Source organism: Macaca nemestrina, chromosome 9, assembly GCF_043159975.1.
Source record: "Macaca nemestrina isolate mMacNem1 chromosome 9, mMacNem.hap1, whole genome shotgun sequence".
NCBI classification, from domain to species: domain Eukaryota; kingdom Metazoa; phylum Chordata; class Mammalia; order Primates; family Cercopithecidae; genus Macaca; species Macaca nemestrina.
Genome location: NC_092133.1, coordinates 15566480 through 15587745, shown reverse-complemented (window position 1 = coordinate 15587745; position 21266 = coordinate 15566480). Strand labels below are relative to the sequence as shown.

At 37.5% G+C, this 21266-nt stretch overlaps 1 protein-coding gene across 1 annotated transcript in view; it reads left to right on the top strand.

Moving 5' to 3' along the window:
• Positions 1-3676: 3676 nt before the first annotated feature.
• LOC105467552 (protein CASC2-like) overlaps positions 3677-21266 on the top strand; it is an 85227-nt gene continuing 67637 nt past the window's right edge. Inside the window, exon 1 of the mRNA XM_071069058.1 lies at positions 3677-5792. Coding sequence (XP_070925159.1) covers positions 5740-5792 — 53 coding nt within the window. The 5' untranslated portion in view covers positions 3677-5739. The remainder of the gene's footprint in view (positions 5793-21266) is intronic.

The following is a 21266-nucleotide window of genomic DNA, read 5'->3' as shown; positions in this document are numbered from 1 at the left end:
ATGGCTGAGAAGGGTGCTGGCTTCTATAAAAGAGATCTTGAAAGTCTTATCATCCAACCCCTTAGCTGTTACTTGAATTTCTTCATATCACAGCTGTGTGGGAATCACTCAGTCTCTAAATTAACATCACTCATTCCTTCGTTCATTCACTCATACAGTCAGTATGAGTGCCTTCTATATGCCAGGGCACAACGTGGATACAAATAGGCATTCACAGTCTTTTAACTTTTTTTTAAATTTTTATCTATTTAGTGGGTACAAGTGTAGATATCTTCCATGCTTATATTGCATAGTGGTGAAGTCTAGGTGTTTAGTGCACCTGTCACCTGAATAGTGAACACTGTACCTGATACGGTTTGGATTTGTGTCCCTGCCCAAATCTCATGTTGAACTGGAGGAAGGGCCTGGTGGGAGGTGAGTAGATCATGGGGCAGATTTCCCCCTTGTTGTTCTTGTGACAATGAGTGAGTTCTCGTGAGATCTGGTGGTTTAAAAGTGCATGGCACTTTCCCTTTTGCTCTCTCTCTACTGCTGTCATCTGAAGAAGGTGCTTGCTTCCTCTTCCCCTGATTGTAAGTTTCCTGAGACCTCCCAGTCATGCTTCCTAGTAAGCCTGTAGAACTGTGAGTCAATTAAACCTCTTTTCTTCATAAATTACCCAGTCTCAGGTAGTTATTTATAGCAGTGTGACTAATACTGTATACCCAATAGGTAATTTTTCCACCCCTCAGCTGCTCTCCCATCCTCCTGTCTTTTGTAGTTTCCAACGTGTATTACTCCACTCTGTATGTCTGTGTATACCCATTCTTTAGCTCCCACTTCTTGTGAGAATATGCAGTACTTGATTTTCTGTTTTGAGTTGTTTCACTTAGGATAAGGGCCTCCAGTTCCATCCATGTCACTACAAAAGACATGATTTCAATCTGTTTTATGGCTACAAAGTATATATATATATGCCACATTTTCTTCATTCAGTCCTTCACTCATGGGCACTTAGGTTGAATCCGTGTTCCTATTGTGAATAGTGCTGTGATAAACATACAAATGCAGATAACTTTTTGATATAGTGTTTTCTTTCCCTTTGGGTATGTATCAGTAATGAGATTGCTGGATCAAAGAGTAGTTCTATTTTTTTTGTTCTTTGTGGATTCTCCACATTGTTTTCCATAGAGGTTGAACTCATATACATTCCCACTAATAGTGTACAAGCATTCTCTTCCCCACATCCTTGCCAACTCTGTTGTTTTTTGACTTTTTAATAATAGCCATTCTGACTGGTGCAAGATGGTATCTTACTGTTGCTTTAATTTGTATTCTGTGATAATTAGTGCTGTTGAGCATTTTTTCCATATGTTTTTTGGCCAATGTATATCTTCTCTCTGCTTATGTCCTTTGCCAAGTTTGTATTGGGGTTGTTTGGTTTTCTTTCCTTGTTGAGTTGTTCGAGTTTCTTGTAGTTTCTGAATATTAGCCCTTTGTCAGATGTGTAGTTTGCAAATATTTTTTCCCATCCTTAGGTTGTCTGTTCACCCTGTTGATTCTTTTGCTGTGCAAAAGCTTTTTGGTTTAATTAAGTCCCAATTTGTCTATTTTTGTTGTTGTGTTTGCTTTTGAGAACTTGGTCATAAATTCTTTGCTTAGGCCAATGTCCAGAACAAGTTTTCCTTGGTTTTCTTCTAGGATTTTTATAGTTTCAGGTCTTACCTTTAGGTATTTAATCCACGTTGAGTCAATTTTTGTAGATGGTGACAAGTATGGGTCCAGTTTCATCCTTCTGCATATGGCTATCCAATTGTCCCAGCACCATGTATTGCATAGGATGTCCTTTCCCTAGTATACATTTTTGTGTAAGATCAGTTGGCTGCAGATATTTGGCTTTATTTCTGGGTTCTCTCATCTGTTCCACTGATCTATGTATTTTTATATCAGTACTGTGCTGTTTGGGTTACTATGGCCTTGTAGTATAATTTGAAGTCAGGTAATGTGATGCCTCCAGCTTTGCTCTTTTTGCTTAGGATTGTTTTAGCTATTTTGGGCCTTTTTTTTTTTTTTTTTTTTTTGGTTTCATATGAATTTTAGAATAGTTTTTTCTAATTCTGTGAAAAATGACATTGGTAATTTGATAGGAATTGTGTTGAATCTGTAAATTATTTGGGCAGCATGGTCATTTGAATTGTATTGATTTTTCCAGTTCTTGGCACAGGATATTATTCCATTTGTTTGTGTCATCTATCATTTCTCATCAGTGTTTTGTAGTTCTCCTTATAGAGATCTTTCACCTCCTTGGTTAAATATATTTTTTGGTAGCTAATGTAATTGGGATTGCCTTCTCAATTTGGTCCTCTGCTAGATTGTTATTGGGGTATAGAAATGCTACTTATTTCTATATGTAAATTTCCAAAACCTTACCATATTCAGTCTTTTGTAATAAGATATAGTAAGAGGAAGTGAGCATGATGGTGGAGGAATAAACAATGTGCAGGGGCAAGGAGGATGGAATGTTGAACTCTGCCTGGCGGACTCTGGGCTGGCATCTTAGGAGGTGATATTTGAGCTTAGTCCTTAGGAGTGAACAGCGGTTGCCCCTGAGGCAGCTCATTTCCTTTTTGAAAAGTCCTTCCTTACATTGAATAAAAATGTGTGCTTCATTAATTTTTACTTAAACTCTGAATGGTCATTATAACCCAAACCAATGACTCTTGAGGACTTTGATCTCAATGAGTGGAAAGACACCAGGAATGTATGAAGCTTGCTTTCAGTAAGTCTCTGCCTTATGGAGGGTCCTTTGAAAGGAATGTACAGAATAGTCTCATTTCCTGGATAATAAATTCCTAAATACGAATTTTTAGGGATCACCAGAGGAAACTATTAGCTAGTTAATATTTCAGCAAGCATGAATTCCTAGGTAAATGGCCCATCTTCCTGCTCCAGGCTTCTGGATAGCCCTCTCCTGCATGCAGGAGGAAGATGGGGAGATACACAAGCAATGAGATGATGTGCAAAGTGTGAAGAGCCAGTTCCTTGATCTAGAAATCTAGGAGATATCAGGGACCCCTCTCCTGCATAATCTGTCACCACTTCCTGTTAACTTGAACCTTGCCTGGGCTCCAGCCACTTTTTCTGTCCCCTATGCCCCCAATGTCTCTTCCATGAATGATTGCAACAGCCTCCTGCCTGCTCTCCATTGTTTCCATTCATTCACATCTTTCTCTAGCCATTCTTCCTTCAAATAGTCAGGGATGCTAAAAAATGCAAATTTGATCATGTCACCCCAGCCAGAAGCCCTTCAATGCCTTCCCATGACCTGAAAATCAAGCCCAACCCATTTTATATGGTTTATAAGCCCTGTAGATGCTGGCCTCACCAACCTCTTCAAACACTTTCAAACCACTTACACCTTTGCTCTCTCATACCTACTGCCCCCACCATTAGACTTTTCTTAGTCCTTTGAACACAGTGGGGCTCTACCTCATGCTTGGGCCTTGTACAGACTTTTCTCCTTGCCTGAAATACATAAAACCTCCCTTCCCCTTCCTCCATCTGCCACTTCTTCTGCCTCCAAACATTCAAACAGCTTCCTCTCACATTCACCATGCTTTCTCTCTCACACACATACAGGCAGGCACACACTCACACACACACACACATACACACACACACCCCTCCTTAGCTTACTCAAGTCTCAATTTTCCTCCATGGTTTGATTTAAATGGCACTTCCATCAGGAAGCCAGTTCCTTCCTAACTTCCTTGGTCCCCCTCCCATTATTGTAAGCTACCCCAGTGCCCCTGCACTTCTGCTTCCAAACAATCATCACTCTAGATTGTAATTCTTTGGTTAATGCTTGTATCCCCAGCTAAACCAAAGAACTCAACATGAGCAAGCACTGGGTCTCACTTGCTTAATTTTGTGTCTAAACTGACACATGGTAAGCCCTCAGTAAATATTTATTGAGTGAAATAATAAGTGACCCAAATTATTGACACAAACTTGTAAACTGGGAAAAAACAACTATTTGGGTAAACTCAGAGGGTGATTAGATTTTTCCATGAGAGAAACTGAAAGGCAGGAGAGTTTCCCCCTTTTTCAAGAAATTGAATCTAGGAGAAGAAACAGACTGTTAGAAGCCAGAGATGGAGCCTGTTCAAGGCACTGCAGTGCAATGCTTTGAAAACTGGGAAGGGACACCCCACCCAAAGGAGCTGTTGTTATTATTTACCAAGAGCAGATTTTTTTGATCTGCTCCCTTTGTATGGGGGCAAAGAATGATCTATAGAGAGGACAACTGAATGACAAAGCCAGGGCTTGAAAGGTGGCCTTTTGTCCAAACTCAGCTCCAGCATCTTTGAAGACTCCTTGTTTTCTAATCCCTAGACCTGGCTTTCAGAGCCATCCAGAATCCATTCTTATCTGACTTTTCCTTCCCTCTGTATTGCTCTTCATCAAATATCCTTCACTTTGCTGAGTCAGCAAATCAACAGATGGAAATACACCAGACACCTTCTTGTATAAGACTCTATATTAACAGCTTTAGGAAATTCAAAGAAGAACCACTCAGCCAGTGAGACCACCAGCCCTGAAATCTGATGGCTTGGATTCGGCTTCCTGCTTTGTGTTTTTGTAGATATGTGATCAGAGCAGGTTACTGAACCTCTTAGAGCTTATTTGGTATATGTTTCCTCATAGAGTTGTTGTGAAGACCAGATGAGATAATATATATATTATCTCATATATTTGATATGAAATATCAAATTGGCTGGCTCCACAGGTCATAGTAAGAGCTTGGTAATTGTTAGCGTTGTCGTCGTCATCATCACCATCGTTCTGCACAATTCCTCCCTTCAGCTGGAGATTCAAGTCATAGGCACATAGAAAACAGCTAACAGCACAAGAGAGTATGTGCTCTCCAAATGGCACACTATTTTTTCTCTCCGCTTTCTCACTTCCCTCTCCTCCCATTCTTTCCTTCTCTCTCCTTTCAAAGCCAAGAAACACAGCCTGATCAATTTGTTTCTTTTCCACAAAGCTCTCTCAACCTTTACATTGATAGCAGTCTCGCACTCTCTCCTCTGAATTCATGGTCTGAGTCATCCATTTAATTTTTAATCATACATTACCTTTTATATCTCCTTCAGATCTTGTTTTTCCCAAATATGAGCTTATTGAGGACATGGAAGGGTCTTGGTTTTGTTTGTATCCTCCACTAATCAGAAGCAAACATTTCTGGAGCACCTGTGTGAGAGATGATAATGTGTGTTGTGGGCACACCAAGTGCCAGGGCAGAGCTTAACTGGATAGATATTCAGTATTTGGCAATAGATTGGTCTAATATTGTTTTATAAGAGGGTAAAAAGCTCACACCCGCTTTTGCAAGGAATTAAATTATTTAAGCACCAAGACTATGTAGCTTAAAGTAAGTAGTCAATTAGGTTACTTAAATTAATTTTTGGCAGCAGCTAATTGGAGCCTGGAGTCTTTTGTCTTTAAATAGCTAATCCAACACAACAAAATAAAATGATTAAGTATTTCTTAAACAATATTATTCTAAGACTTAAAATATAGGATTTAATTAAATTTGAGTTGTTAATCTTTTTATAGAAATTAATTTCAAGTAGTTCATTTTAAAAAAAGGGGGGGCCATGCATTCCTTAGGATTCTGACTGTGAACATTCCTCACTTAGGCCACCAATTCCTATAATATCTGGGGGCCAGAATAGGGGATGTCCTGGATACTTCCAAATGGCAAGATTTGGAATTCAGTCTTCTAACGTAGCCATGGTTTCATATTCCAGGTATGTCAACTTTTCAAACATAAATAAAACCCAGCCTCTTTCCCAGGGTCACTGAGTGGATCTAAAATTTGTAAATGATCGATGCTTTAAAGGAATAATGTTGATCCCATCATTTATTTCTAAGATAAGATGAAATTCATAATTCTGAATTGTACATAAGCATAAAGGCCAAATATAACCAAGCACATAAAAACCACAGGTTTGCCCACTCACCTCCACACCTCCGCTCACAAACACACATGCATGTGCCCACACGGAGTTCCCTCTAAAGTCTCCCTTCACCTTCCAAGATGAGTCAATCTCTGTATTGGAAAGACCTCAGGCTTTGGAGTCAGATGGAGCTGGAATTGAAGACTTTTCTGCAATTAACCATTTGTGGTGAAATTACTTACTGCCCCTAAATAAACCTGGGTTTCCTCAGCTGTAAAAAGGATGTAACAATACTTGTCTCATAGGCATATTTGAGGATCAAATGTGGTAATAAAATTAAAATGCTAATATAGTATCTGATATAAGTACTCAATAAATGTCACTTTTTTCCCAGATCCTCCTAGACAGAATGAACCTCTCCTTCCAGTACGATCCCACTGCTCTTAGGATAAATTAAAATTCTTAAATTCTCTGATAGAGTTTAACATGTGGTATTTTAATTTTTTAATGCATTTATCTTTTTCCTCAGCTAAGTTTTGGGCTTTACCTTATTATTCCCAATGTTTAGCACAGTGCCTGTCCCCCAGTTGAATGAATGGGCGGAAGACAAGATGAATGGGCAAAACTTCTCTTAGAGCAAGCAGATTCAAATCGCATAATCTTTTCTTTTTTTCACTTTTATTTGGAAGTAGGAATGTCTGAAAGATGGCAAGTAAATAGAAATTGAAATGAAGAAAATGTGTAGAAAAACTCATCAATAGAATAATGAGCTATGCTAGAATATTCATATTGTAGTTTAAGTTTGTAGCAAACATGTCAGCTAATAGAAAACATAAAGGGAAGCAACAGTAGGGGAACTTGCATTCATTCTGATAGAGACACGTGCAATCAAAATGCTTCAAGCTTCAAGGAACTTATGCTAGGCATAAAGTGAGGGACTAGAAAAAAACAAGCTGCAAGTCACAGCTTTCCTCTCAGAGGTGCTGCAGGCCAGAGGAAATCTTGGCAGATTGCCCTAATTTGTAGGAGGCAGAGCAGAATGTGAAGGTGGATGGGGAACAGCGAGAGATTCTGCAACCTATAGTACTGTTTAGAGCCTAGAACATTCAGAGGTTTAATGAAAGTAAAGCTCTTTAAAGATCATGGAGAATCCTTACTGGTCTGGATGAATTACTTAATTTCAAAGATAAAGAAAGGGGAACTTCTCCACAGGTTGGGAGTGGCACAGGGAAATCCAACCAGTCTCAGACTTGGCCACAGCAGCATTCACTGCCAGAGGAAGATGGAACAGTGTTCAGCATGATCCAAGAGCAAGAAAGACCCATGAATACTACACCCATCGAAACTGTCTGGAAACAGGCAGATATTGGAACCCCAGAGCCCCTCTTAAAAAAAATAGTCGATGGGCCGGGCGCGGTGGCTCACGCCTATAATCCCAGCACTTTGGGAGGCCGAGGCGGGCAGATCACGAGGTTACGAGAGTGAGACCATTCTGGTTAACGTAGAGAAACCCCGTTTCTACTAAAAACACAAAAAATTAGCCGGTCGTGGTGGCGATGACCTGTAGTCCCAGCTACTCGGGGAGGCTGAGGCAGGAGAATGGCGTGAACCCAGGAGGCGGAGCTTGCAGTGAGCCGAGATCAAGCCACTGCACTCCAGCCTGGGCGACAGAGCAACTCCATCTCAAAAAAAAAAAAAAGTACTCATGATGAAATCTAGCCCACCAAGATGACTCAAAATAAAGATTTCAAGCACAGAGAATTGGTGGTAAAAGGATGGGCCAAGCCCTTTTAGAAACAGAAGTAAAACGAAACGCCACGGTACAGATGACCTCTTATGCAGATGTCCCTAAGGTATCTACGAAACCTTCCTGAAAAACCAAAAGCGAAACCAGAAGAATCCTCCCCAAACAAACAAACCGAGAACCTTGAAGATGTTCTACAGCTAAGAAGGGAACTTATACATCACTTAAATAAGGAAGTATTGGTATGAATTAACTGCATTAAAAGTAAATAACTTTGTGAATATAATTACAAATAAATGCAAATGTGAGAACTTGTGAAAAGAAATATATATACTGTAAACAATGATTGGAGCAGAAAAACGTTAATTATATGCTGTTTTCCTAATTCTGCATAAAGATGGAAAATGAGGACACCCATAGATAGTGTTTAATTATTAAAATCCAGAAACAGGAGGTCAGTCAAGTTTTTTTTTTATTTTAAAACAACTGCTAATACTGTTTAAAATAAGCTGTATATATGCATTCCAAATTATTCGGGAAAAAAAAAAAAGAAAGAAATCATGGTTCATACAGACAAAGACAACACAAATGAAACTTCCCTGGGTTTTGTAGTCATCCCTCTCTGCTGGGGCCATTTCCGTCCCTCAGTCTACCTTGCTATGAGACCCAAGTCCACCTCCTTCCTGCATGTCCACATCTGGCCCTCAGGAACACACTGCCCATGTCTGTTCACTGCCCAATTCTGGAGGTTTAGGATGTCCCCCTGATGGTACTGACCACAGGCTGTCCCCGCAGGTAAGGGCACCCTCAGCCACAGGCTCTTGACTGTTTCCTGGGCAGGAAGCACACAGGGGTCCCAGTCAACCCCTCTGAGTGATGGAGCAGCACTTCCCTGTGGGGTGAGGGCGAACTTCACCCCCACCAACTCTCTCCAAAGAAGTCCTAATCTCTGACTCGTCAGCTGGAGGACTTCTTAGCCCTTTTCTAAATAAGAACGGTCCTTAAGTGTGGTCCTCAGACCAGCATCAGCATCACCTGGGGACTTGTTAAAATGGCAGTTTCTCAGGCCTCCCTGCAGATCTACTGAATCAAAAACTCTGGGGGTGGTCCCCCAATCTGTGTTGTAAGAAGCCCTCCAGGGCATTCTGATGCATGTGGAAGTTTGAGAACCACCATTCCATCACAAGCGTGGAAGTGGGAGAGAGGCACGTGTGGGAATTTTGTATCCATTGTTCCTCACCTCTTTGCAAGTCCCATGCAGGAGGCTAAGCAACTTAATTTAGAATGTATGGATGCCAAAGCTTCAAAGTACCTAGAAGAGTCATGTAAAATAAAATTCAGTACAGACAAAGCATTAAATAGGAGGATACTTTTTTTGACAAAAGATATATAACACAAAGTTTGTTAAATATATAACACAAAGTTGTTAAATATGGAACATAAATATATTAGTAGAGAAAATGTTTTACATATTTTTCTCAGTACTTTCTATAAATAGATAATAATTTAGAGATCCGAGCAATGTAATTATATGATTGACTTAATAGCTATATGTAGAACTGTAACCTAAAAGAATGCCTTTTTTTGTGTGTGTACACCCATAAAACATTGACAGATACTGACTCTGTATTAGTCCCAAATGAAAACATCAATACATTTCTAAAAGTAGAAGTAGTATAGGCTACCTCCTCTGGCTACAATGCGATTAAATGAAAATGTTAATAGCAAATGCTTCAATCAAAATTCTTATAAACTCTTGAAATTAAAAGTACTATACTGATAAATTATGAGGTGTAAAGAAAATCAAAACCTTAATTTCAGCACTATATTAAAAAATGATCAAGTATAATTTATTCCAGGAATATATAATTGGTTTAATACTGAGAAATACATGACTATAATAGAGTGCATCAATTGATCAAAGGATTAACATCATGTGGCCATCTCAACAGATACACAAAAAAAATTTGGCAAAAATCAGTAGTTATACTTAATAACTCTTCCGAAACACTAGCCATCATCATATTAATGGTGCTATAGTAGAGGCATTTTCATTAACATAGGGGAGAAAACAAAGATAGTCACTGGATGTTTTAGTTAGTGCAATAAAACAAAATTTAAAAAATGAGTTCATTAGAAACAATTTTCGTCATTTATAAATGACACATTTATAAATTCTAAAATAATGGTCTGAAAAATCTATTACAATTAAGTTCAGTAAGAGACCTGATTGTAAAACAAATATAAATATAGCTTTGCTTTATTTAGCAATATTTATTATGAAAAGATAATACTGAGGCAGGTGGATCACGAGGTCAGGAGATCGAGACTATCCTGGCTAACATGGTGAAACCCCGTCTCTACTAAAAATACAAAAAAAAACTAGCCAGGCGTGGTGGCGGGCACCTGTAGTCCCAGCTACTTGGGAGGCTGAGGCGGGAGAATGGCGTGAACCCGGGAGGCGGAGCTTGCAGTGAGCCGAGATCACGCCACTGCACTCCAGCCTGGGAGACACAGCGAGACTCCATCTCAAAAAAATAAAAAAATAAAAGAAAGAAAGAAAAGAAAAGAAAAGATAATAAAAGAAGCTCATATTATATATATATATATATATATATATATATATATATATATATATATACACAGACACACAAATATTTACTTGTGCAGAATCTATTAGATGCAAAACCACCAAACTTGAAGGGAGGCCTACAGCAGACCTCAATAGATGGAGAGCAATGCCTTGTTCCTGGGTTGGATGGTGCAAGATTGTACAGATAAGGACACTTCTCAAGTTAATCAATAAATAAAATGCAATTCCAATTAAATCCCAACAGCATTTGGGGTGGGAGGACTTAACAAATTGATTTAAAATTCATTAGAAGAATAAATGTGTAAGAATAAACAAAAACAACTGATAGAAGAGGAAGTTGACCTCCCGGCTATTAAAATACACTGTGAAGCTACAACAATTAGGAACGTGGTACCAAAATAGGCAAGAGATAAATAAAATAGAATAGCTAACTCAGAAAGAGATTGTATATGGAACAGAGTATATGTGAAAAGTTAGCACTATTTTAAAAATTGGTATGAATGGTGCTGAATGAACTGGTAACTATTGTTTGAAAAAATAAACTTAGATTCCTACCTTATGACATGTATCAAACTAAATTCTATCCATATTAAAGATTCTATCCAATAATATCAATATAGTGCTTATCATGTTTCGGATACTTAAATGTTAAAGTCATAAAAACATGAGATGAGAATTTAGATGACTATTTAGAAGATCTTGTGAAAACAATTAAAAGTTTGATAGGTGTGATTACATAAAAATTGTAAGTTTCTAAAAGTCAATAAATAACCTAAATAAAAGTAAGAGCACGGGAGGCTGAGGCAGGAGAATGGCGTAAACTAGGGAGGCGGAGCTTGCAGTGAGCTGAGATCCGGTCACTGCACTCCAGCCCGGGCGACAGAGCGAGACTCCGTCCCAAAAAAAAAAAAAAAGAAAAACAGTAAGAGCAAACAATAAACTGAAAAGATACTTTCAATCTGCATGATGGTCAAAGGGTTACCGAATCTAAAATAGAAAGAAATATTTACAATCGAGTTAAAAAAAAAAAAAAACCTGAAACAACTCCAATAAAAGAGAGACCAAGGATATTAACAAAAAATTCCATTGGAAAAAGTAGAAATGGTTGATAGCATATTTTAAAACTTTTCAGCTTCCTAATAAGCAAAGAAGTACAATCAAAACAACATTCTATTTTGCTTATTTTAATTGTAAAATAAAAATAGAAATGTAAAAAGCATAATGTGAAAATTGTCTATGTATCTACCACACAGAAATAACATTTTGTCATTTTTACTCTCTCTGTGTGTGTGTGTGTGTGTGTGTGAAAAAGAACATTACAAATGAAACCAAAAGTCTTTCAGGTCTATCATCTTTGTCCCTTGCTTCTGAGACACAGTCATTAAAAAGAACTTGGTGCAAATACTTTGAGTCTGTGTTTTAATACTGTTACCATACAGCTGCTATATATAAAAAATGATACATAGAATATCAGCTTGATGTTTTCTAAACTTCATAAATAAGTGCTATTATACTATATCTGACATTGTATGATCTTGCCTTTTTTTACTTACTATTTTGTTTTTGAGATAAATTCATAATGGAGCATGTGTTAGTCCATTTTCACATTGCTGATAAAGACATACCCAAGACTGGGCAATTTACGAAAGAAAGAGATTTATTGGACTCACAGTTCCACATGGCTGGGGAGGTCTCACAATCATAGTGGAAGGTGAAAGGCACATCTCACATAGCAGCAGACAAAAGAAGAGAGCTTGTGTAGGGAAACTCCCCTTTTTAAAATTATCGGATCTCGTGAGACTCATTCACTATCATGAGAATAGAACAGGAAAGACCTGCCCCCATAATTCAATCACCTCCCACTGGGTTCCTCCCAGGACACCTGGGAATTGTGGGAATTTTAATTCAAGATGAGATTTGGGTGGGGACACAGCTAAAACCATATCAGAGCATCTAGATACATTTTGTTTATTTTAATTCTGATTTTATTTCAATGTGTGAATATATCACAATTTGTTTATTAATTACTTGTGAATATTTAGTCATTTCTAAGCTTTTACTGATAAACATACTGCAATGAACATTCTTTGTATGCATATACAAGAGTGTCTCTAGAAATTGGGTTGCTAGGTCTTAGGGGATGGACGTCTTGAGTTTTACCTGATACTAACAAACTGCTCTCTAAAGTGATTTTTTCAATTTACGTCAGCAGTATTTCTCAAAATCCTCACCAGTGCTTAGATTTGTCAAACTTTGACATTTTTGCCAATCTGAAATGGTATCTAATTATTATTTTAATTTGCATTTCTGTAATTACTAGTGAGTTAATGGAAAATTTTAAGTGTTTCTTGGCCATTTAAATTTCATCTTTCATGAACTGCCTGTTCGTATTAAGTCATTTTTTCTATTGGAGGGTTTTTTTTCTTGTTGATTAATAGGTTATTCTGAACACTAAGGATTTTCTTGTCATATGTATAGAAAAGACCTCTCAGTCAAAAGCTGGCCTTCTAAATTTGTTTATGATGTCTTTAATCTTGTAGATGTTTTATTTTTTGATTTGGCCAAATTTATTATCCTATTCTTAATATATTGTGCTTTTTGTACTCTTCATTAAGAAATGCTTTCCTACTCTAAAGACATTTGACTATATTTTATATTTGTGGTTTGTATAATTTTGTAATTTTGTGTTCATTCTTTATCTGGAATTTAGTTTTTGTGTATGGCGTGAGGCAAAGATAATTTTTAACAACACAGTAAACATATGTAACAAACCTGCACGTTATGCACATGTACCCTAGAACTCAAAGTATAATACAAAAAAAAAAAAAACACAGACATGCAGCTATCCCTAACATTATTAACTGTAGAGTCCATTATTTTCCTGCTGTTTGCAATGTCACATCAATCACATTCCAACTTGTCATTTATGCTCTGCTCTGTTTCGTGCTTTCCAATCTATCAATCTGTTTACAAGTCCCCTACCACCTCCAAGCTGTTGTAGACTTAATATTCAGTATAACAAATCTTTTCTTCTTGTTATTCCCACTCTCCCTCCCTCTTACACTTCTAAGAGTTTCTTCATTATTCTTGGATTTTTACTTTTTGAATGAACTTGGAGTGATTGCCCTAGTGGATTGAGATATCCCATTGGAATTTTGATGAAGATTGCCTTAAATTTATTATTTCATTTTGGGAAATTGCTATCTTTATAATATTGAGTCTATGAATCTATTAAGATGGATTTCACTTGATCACAGCTTTTCTATATTCTTCAATGGTGCCTCCCCTTTTGTCTGTAACCTTATTATACATCTTTGTTTCATTTATTCCCAGGTTTCATATCGATTTTACTGTCATTGTAAATGCCATGATTTTGTTCTTTTTCATATTCCAGTTGGTTAGTTGTTGTATATTGAAAAGTGACATTTTTGTATATTAATCTTGTAGTCAACAACCCCACTAAGCTCTCCTATTTCTTTTAATCATTTGTCTATAGAGTACCTTGGATTTTGCTTGTAAGTATGATGTTATGTTCAAATACTTTGCATTCTTAAAGAAAATTACTTATTTTATCTATTTCTTTCTAATTTGATGGCATAAAATTTATGTAGTATCTTCATATAATTTTAGGTATCTCCACCTGTAGGTGCATACTCTTTTTGATTCTTAATATTATTTGTGCTTTCTTTTCACATTGAACAATCTTTGTACATATTTGCCTATTTTATTAATATTTATTAAAGCTGCTAATGTTTTTTGTTGACAATCTTGATTCCTTTTCCTTGTTGTTCTATTTCATTAATTCTACTTTTACTTTTGTTTTGGCTTTTGAAATGACATAGCTTCTGCTTTTCCCCATCCTTTCTTATTTTTCAATAAATATGCTTAAGACTACACATTTCACCTTAAGCATTTCTTTAAGCTGTATCCCACCTGTTTTTATATGGAGAATTTTGCTGTTATTTATATGTGAATATTTCATAATTTCCATTATGACTTTTTTGTATAATATATGGATGACTTATGATTGACCTTTTATTCATTTCCAATGTTTGAAACTATCTTTTTATACTGGATTTATGACTCAATTGCTTTATAATCAGATAACTGGTTTTTATACTATCAATTTTCCAGATATGAGTTTTGGTATAGCTGTGGCTAATATAGTATTTATCCTGTAAATTGAATGTGTTTATTTTTGAAATTTCCATTTTGGTTATTTTCATTTTTATTTGTTTATTTTTTTTTATTTTTTTCTTTTTCAGACAGAGTCTCACTCTTTCACTCAGGCTGGAGTGCAGAGGTATGATTTTGGCTCACTGCAACCTCTGTCTCCTGGTTTTAAGCAACTATCTGCCTCAGTCTCCCAAGTAGCTGGGATTACAGGCACCCGTGACCACTCCTGGCTAATTTTTTGTATTTTTAGTAGAGACAGGGTTTCACTATCTTGGCCAGGCCGGTCTTGAACTCCTGACCTCAGCCTCCCAAAGTGCTGGGATTACAGGCATGAGTCACTGCGCCGGGCCCGTTTTTGGTTATTTTCAAACCAGCCTTCTCTCTGTCTCTCTGTCTCTGACTCTCTCTCTCTCTCTCTGTCTCTCTCAGAGTCTGTCTCTCTCTCTCTCTGTCTCGCTCTCTCTCTCAATAGTGCTCTGCTTGTATCTTATGGCTTCTTTGACTTCCTTAACTCCTTGGATATTCTCAAGATTATTTCAAATTATTCTCTTATATCCAGCATTTGGAGTGCATAATTCCCATGGTTATGTGGTCTCATCTTCCTCCATGGTGGTTTATTTCCCCATGTGGTTTTTAATTTTCTGTTGTGAACTCATCTTTAGTAGTGTTTTTTGTTTGTTTGTTTGTTTGTTTTTGAGATGGAGTCTCACTCTGTCACCCAGGCTGGAGTGCAGTGGCACGATCTTGGCTTACTGCAACCTCTGCCTCAGCCTCCTAAGTAGCTGGGATTACGGGTACCCACCACCATGCCCAGCTAATTTTTGTATTTTTGTAGGGATGGGGTTTCACCATGTTAGCAAGGCTGGTCTCGAACTCCTGACCTCAGGTGATCCACCCACCTCGGCCTTCCAAAGTGCTGGGATTACAGGTGTGAGCCACTGCACCTGGCCAGTAGTGGTTGTTTTCCTGGAAGTCTCATTACTGTTTTGTAAAAGCATCCTTACACAGTGGTTTAGCTTTTATTTCTGTAGGTACCCATAGACTTTGTTGCTGTAGAATCACTTTTTAAATTAATTTTTCAGTTTTGAATTATTGTACCAAATGAGTATATGGAGTCTGACACCACATTGGTATGTGGTATAGTCCTGTTCTAGTTCCTGGAGATGACACTTTTTCCCACTTACGGTCCCACATAGTTGACAAGGAATTGGCTACTCTTTCTCCTGGCTTTATGCACACAGAATCATTCAATATCTGGGTGTGGTGGGGAACTATACCCTCCCCTCGCCTTCTGGTGGGGACCCTGAAGCCCCTCCCCACCCAGGCCCATCTCCCATTCCCATGAGCTCCCCTGCTTCTGCTTTCACTCAGTGCTGCTATTTGGAGAAGTTGGCTTCTAGGTACTTTCCTTGACTCATTTCTGGCTCGGTTATGCATTTATTAGTTTTATGATGATATAGTTTACGTGCTTTTAAACAATGAACTTGGAGGGGCTGAGGTTTTCTCTGTCAGCTGAGATATCTTGAAACTATTATTCTGTTATTAAATTGGTATAGATTAAACAAAGAAGATAATGCTAGTTGTTGCTAATTGTTTAGGGATATGAATATTCACATACACCATTTGGTAGGAATATAGATTGCAGTAGAATTAAATAGTTTATATCAAAAGTCTTAGAAACGTGCATATCCCTAGAATAGACAATCCTATCCTGGTAATCTGTCCTTAATTATTTAAGCAAATAATATTTAATATCTAAGAAATAATTATTTAATTAAATAAATTCTCTATTTAAATAATTAAGAATGTGGACAAAGACAATATTATCGGAAGGTAGTAAATTGCACTAAAGGGAAATATTTTTAATGAGCCTTGTATAAGGTTTTGGACAACTAAATATTTAGGATACATTGTTTTCTCAATCAAAACATACTTTTGTGTCTCCTGGTTGTTAAAATCCTCTTTTGGCACAATTTTTAATATACTGATTTGCCTATTACTGCAAGGAAAGCCTTGGTAGTTCCATATTACAGGTTTCAGGCCCTATCAGTGTATAACTACCAAGAAGTTAAAAACATTTATAATAAAATATATATAGTATAGAGTGAGCATATGTCAAGTATTTATTCAAATCATTAATGAGGGAACCAGTAGAATGACAAATCAGGTTCTAAGAGGATATGAAATGCTGGCCTAAGAGTGCCAAATCAGATGTAAAATTGTTTAATGTCCCACAGGTCGATGTAATCATTACCTTTAGGTTTCTATTTTCTACTGGACAGAAATCTTCTGTATCTGTACCATATGAAATTCATTTGCAACTTATAAAAGTCTATAAATTAACATAAGCTTACTGATTCTGAGTCCTAGTCAATAGTAATAGTAAGGCAAACAAAGTTACATTTCCTTAGAGAGTCAGATATTGTTACACAGCGCTCCAATAGTACATTAAAAAGGCATGCAGTAATTTTTGAAGCTTATTTCCAAGATTTAGAAGCTTTTCCTTAGTAGCCTCAGTTATTCCAATTATTAAAGTTGATGATGGTTAAACTTTCTGGTTCCTGGTTCCTGAAGTACGAAAGCTGGGGGTCTTCTATGATCTCTCCTTCTCTAGCATCTAATGGGTCTCTAAGTTATCCATCCATCTTCTTCAAGGTTCTGAAACAGCTATTCCTTTCCTCCCATGTTCTCTACTGCTGTCTTAGTTCAGGCCATTTTTAAAGTTTTACTTGGACCACTGCAATGTCCTCTTAACTGGTCTCCAGTGTATTCTTCCTCTAACGCATTTCTCCTACTGTTGGCCAGAGCTATTGTCCTTAAGTGCAGATCTGATCATGTAATTTTTATGCTTAAAAACCTTCAATGCCCATCCTCTGCCATCATCTTAAAAAACCTTCAAACCTCCTAATATGCTATTTCTGTCTCTTCAGAGTCTGACTCAAAGTTTCTTTCCAATTTTATCTTTCACTACAACCTTCCTAAACCTACCTCCATAAGCCAACCACACAGCCTTCTTGCCATTCCCTGTACCTGCTGTAAATGTTCTTGTCTCTCTCAGCTTAGTTCTTTCTTCTCATTATGCGGTTTTTCATTTTGGAGTGCACATCTCCTACCAGTCACCCTTCAAACCCTGGCCTAGATGACGTCCCCATCCTTCGCTCCTCCTTCCATACTTAGAATACATGTTTTCTTGAACTGCAATCCCATTTTTCTTTGTCACCTTATCAAGGCACTTACTATATATTGCCTTTATCAGATGAATTAGTTACATCTCTGTCTCCCTTAGTAAATCATAAGCTCCTCGATGATTTAACTGTGTCTTATTTATAATCCGCCATGTTACCTAGAATAGCACTTTGTACCCCGTGGAGGCTTGTGCATGTTGCTTAAATGCTATTGCCCTCAATAGAAGGGCTTGAACCTGGAAAGGTAGAGCAAATGCCCAAAGAGCCACAGAGGAAGGAAAGGTAACTTTGTGAACTGGTCTTGTTTTCTCCTTCTGTTGTCAAGGACGAGAACAATTTTACGAACACGAGGAATGACCTCTTTTGAGAACTTAACCCTGCAGCTTGGGGAATAATGTGGTGTGATAGGACAGAGTTGTCAATTTGTATTTTTAAAAAAATAATTTATATATTCAATGTATTGAGACTTTTAAAATTTCTCAAAGGATGGTCAAACAAAAATGATGCTGAGTAAAAAAATAAAGAATCTAAATATTGTACAGAAGGTATTTAAACTAGTCAAATGAAAAACAGATGTCTTAAATTAAAACACATAAATTATTTGAGCTTAAAAATTTCATATATCTTTGTGAAGAAAATCTACCATTCAGGACCTAATAAGAGATTTTGAAAGTTTACATATTTGTATGTTTACTTAGTGACATTCAATCAAATGTCTCTTTAAAGAGTTGTTTAAAATTATAGACAACAATGATTATGTTCTTACTGCATTATCTCCATTTCAAACTTTTTCTTAATACTTGTTTAACTTTGGGAGATTTAGAAAACATAGTATAGTACATGGAAGAAGAAAATGACAATTATCTGTATTTTCAGTACCTAGAATTATTAATATCTATTGGAATATCTGCTCCTCACTTGTCAAGAAAAAATACTACTTTTTGTAAAGGATATTCATGTTTATTATAAAGAACTCCACATCATTTAGAAAAGGACAAGGATGAAACAAAAAATATTTTTCTCTCAAAATATCATTTATATCACAAATTTACAGGTTGTCCTTAGAAAGTACCACGTGACTTTTCTGGGAGTTAAGTTTCATGTAAGTTTTCATGCTGCTCAATAGAGTGTTAGTATTACTTTTCTTGGAAATGCCAATTTCTGTTGTAAACTTTACAGTTAATATGAAGTAGACTTTCAAAACTTTGACACGTTCACTTTGAAGGAATGAAGTCTTTTTTCATGGGTGGAAAATCAATAAACAAATTCTGTGATGAGTGGAAAATGAATAAACAAATTTTGTGATGTGAATTGAGAAAGGTCACCAATCTATCAGAAATCCTAGAGAATATTGAAACTTTACCGATTTTTTTGCTGCTCCTAAACATTTTTTCTAAGAGCATGAATGTATATGAAGCATTTGCAGCAATCTGAGTGGGCCCTTTCTTTCCCTGGGGTCTACTGCCCCTCCCGGAATGGCCCAGCCAATGGGTCTTTCTCAGTAAGATAACCCTTCTCACACACTTCTCTTCTTCCGGATAGAAAGATTCCTAAGAAGGTATCTGAAGACTTTCTACTCTCGGACCAAAATCTTGGGTAACCAAGGCATGTTCTCTTAAGTGTCATCTAAGAAAAGAAAAGAAAACACAACAATGGTGTGAAAACGTTCCCACTTCCTCTTCCATGTGTGGTGAAGTGAATGAGATCAACTCTTTCTGGCATCCCAAGCTCTGACTCTGGGTCCTACACTTTGGTTGCGTGGGACTTTTGTCTTTATTAACAATGTACTTTATACTCCGACACAAAATGTTTTCACCTCCAAACACACATCCGGCTTGATGAAGGAGGGTTAAGGGGGACTATTTGGAGGGAAAATGCTTCAGAGCTGGGCATTGTGACTCACGAGTGCCTGTAATCCTAGCACTTTTGGAGTCTAAGGCGGACAGATCACTCAAGTCAGGAGTTCAAGACCAGCCTAGTCAACATGGTGAAACCCTGTCTCTACTAAAAATACAAAAATTAGCTGGGCATGGTGGTGCACATCTGTAATCCCAGCTACTCAGGGGGCTGAGGCAGGAAAATCTCTTGAACCCAGGAGGCAGAGGTTGCAGTGAGCCGAGATTGTGCCACTGTATGCCAGCCTGGGTGACGGAGTGAGACCCTGTTTAAAAAGAAAAGAAAAGAAAAGAAAGAAGGAAGGAAGGAAGGGAAAAGAAAAGGAATCAGGCTGAAATTATGCATGGAGCATATAGGTATCTGTCTGGGTGGAACTAGGAGCGGGGTTCCATTTGATGACATAATCCCTACATGGCATGAGAGATAAATGTCACACAAATTCATAGTGAACATAGAAAATCAAACTTCTGTACAAGAAATACCAGGGGAACATTAATTTTTTTTCTGCCTTAAAAAAACTCCTTGTATGGTGCAGAATAACTCTCATCTTTACAGTTCTCAAAACTAGTAGATCTTCTGGACTCATCATGCTTCCTAGCCAGGAATCCTGGTAAGGCCACTGGTGTAAACCAAACGAGAAGTAACAGTCTTCAGATTTTCTAATACCCCACACATTTGTGAGGAGCTGACATTATTGCCTCCACCGAATAGATGGAGGTCAGTGGCTTGTCCCAGTCACACGGCTAGGAAGGGGCAGGAGTAATATTTTACCCCTTTCTCCTCTTGGCATTCTTCCTCTGACACCATCAGGCCTGGCCAATTTCAAGAATACATTATTATTCATGTGACAGAAAGAGACATGGCATTATAAGGTGACATTATAAGAATCAATTTCATGAGAAACCCATCTGAAGAAACTTTTGGAAGAGTGAATTTTATCAACATTATTGTGGGATTCCAGTTTTAACAACTTAGTGATCTGAGCCAATGTGGAAGTCTCTGTCTGTTACAATCCCCTTGAAATTCAGGGCAATATGCAAACAAATTAAAACAACCGAACAAACTGAAAAATGTATAGCTGAACTTGAAAGAAAGAAAGGAAAATCTTCGCATGCCAGAAATTGATAGCAAACTCGCAAAGCAAGTGCAGAAGTTTGCCAGCTGTGGAGAGGCTGCTTTAGGGTCATGGACCCAGACAGAGGCCCTAACAGCTGGGGCCTTGGGTTTTAAGGCCCGAGCAGGGTCAGGAGCTAGAAATTAAGACTTTTGGAAGGAATTTTAGAAGGGAAAGATCTTGTTCTTAGAAGAAAAGAAACAAGGACATGTCTTTTTATCTGGGGCACTGGATGGGGGTTGGAGGGAGTCCCTCATGAGAAGTCAAAATGAAGTCACATGTGGATTTATATGGCCCTCATGGTGTATAGTTTTTACACTAGAAAACAAATATAAAAACGGGTCCCCAAACTGTGAAGCCCAGTGAATGCGAAATCAAGGTATCTCCGTAGCAGTATTTTCGAAACCTAAAGCACATGGGAAAAAGTCAGTCTTGTTGCTAAACATTTTTCTTCTTTAATATGGCATTAAGACTGGTGACTGCTGCAAAAATTGTGTTAAATAAATGATTTCCTTGGAACTTCCATCCCAAATCAAGTCACTGACCATTCTGGTGGATGTCTTTCCCGCTACTGAAAGTGTTGCAGAGTGATCAATTTAATTCCTGTCTTTATTAT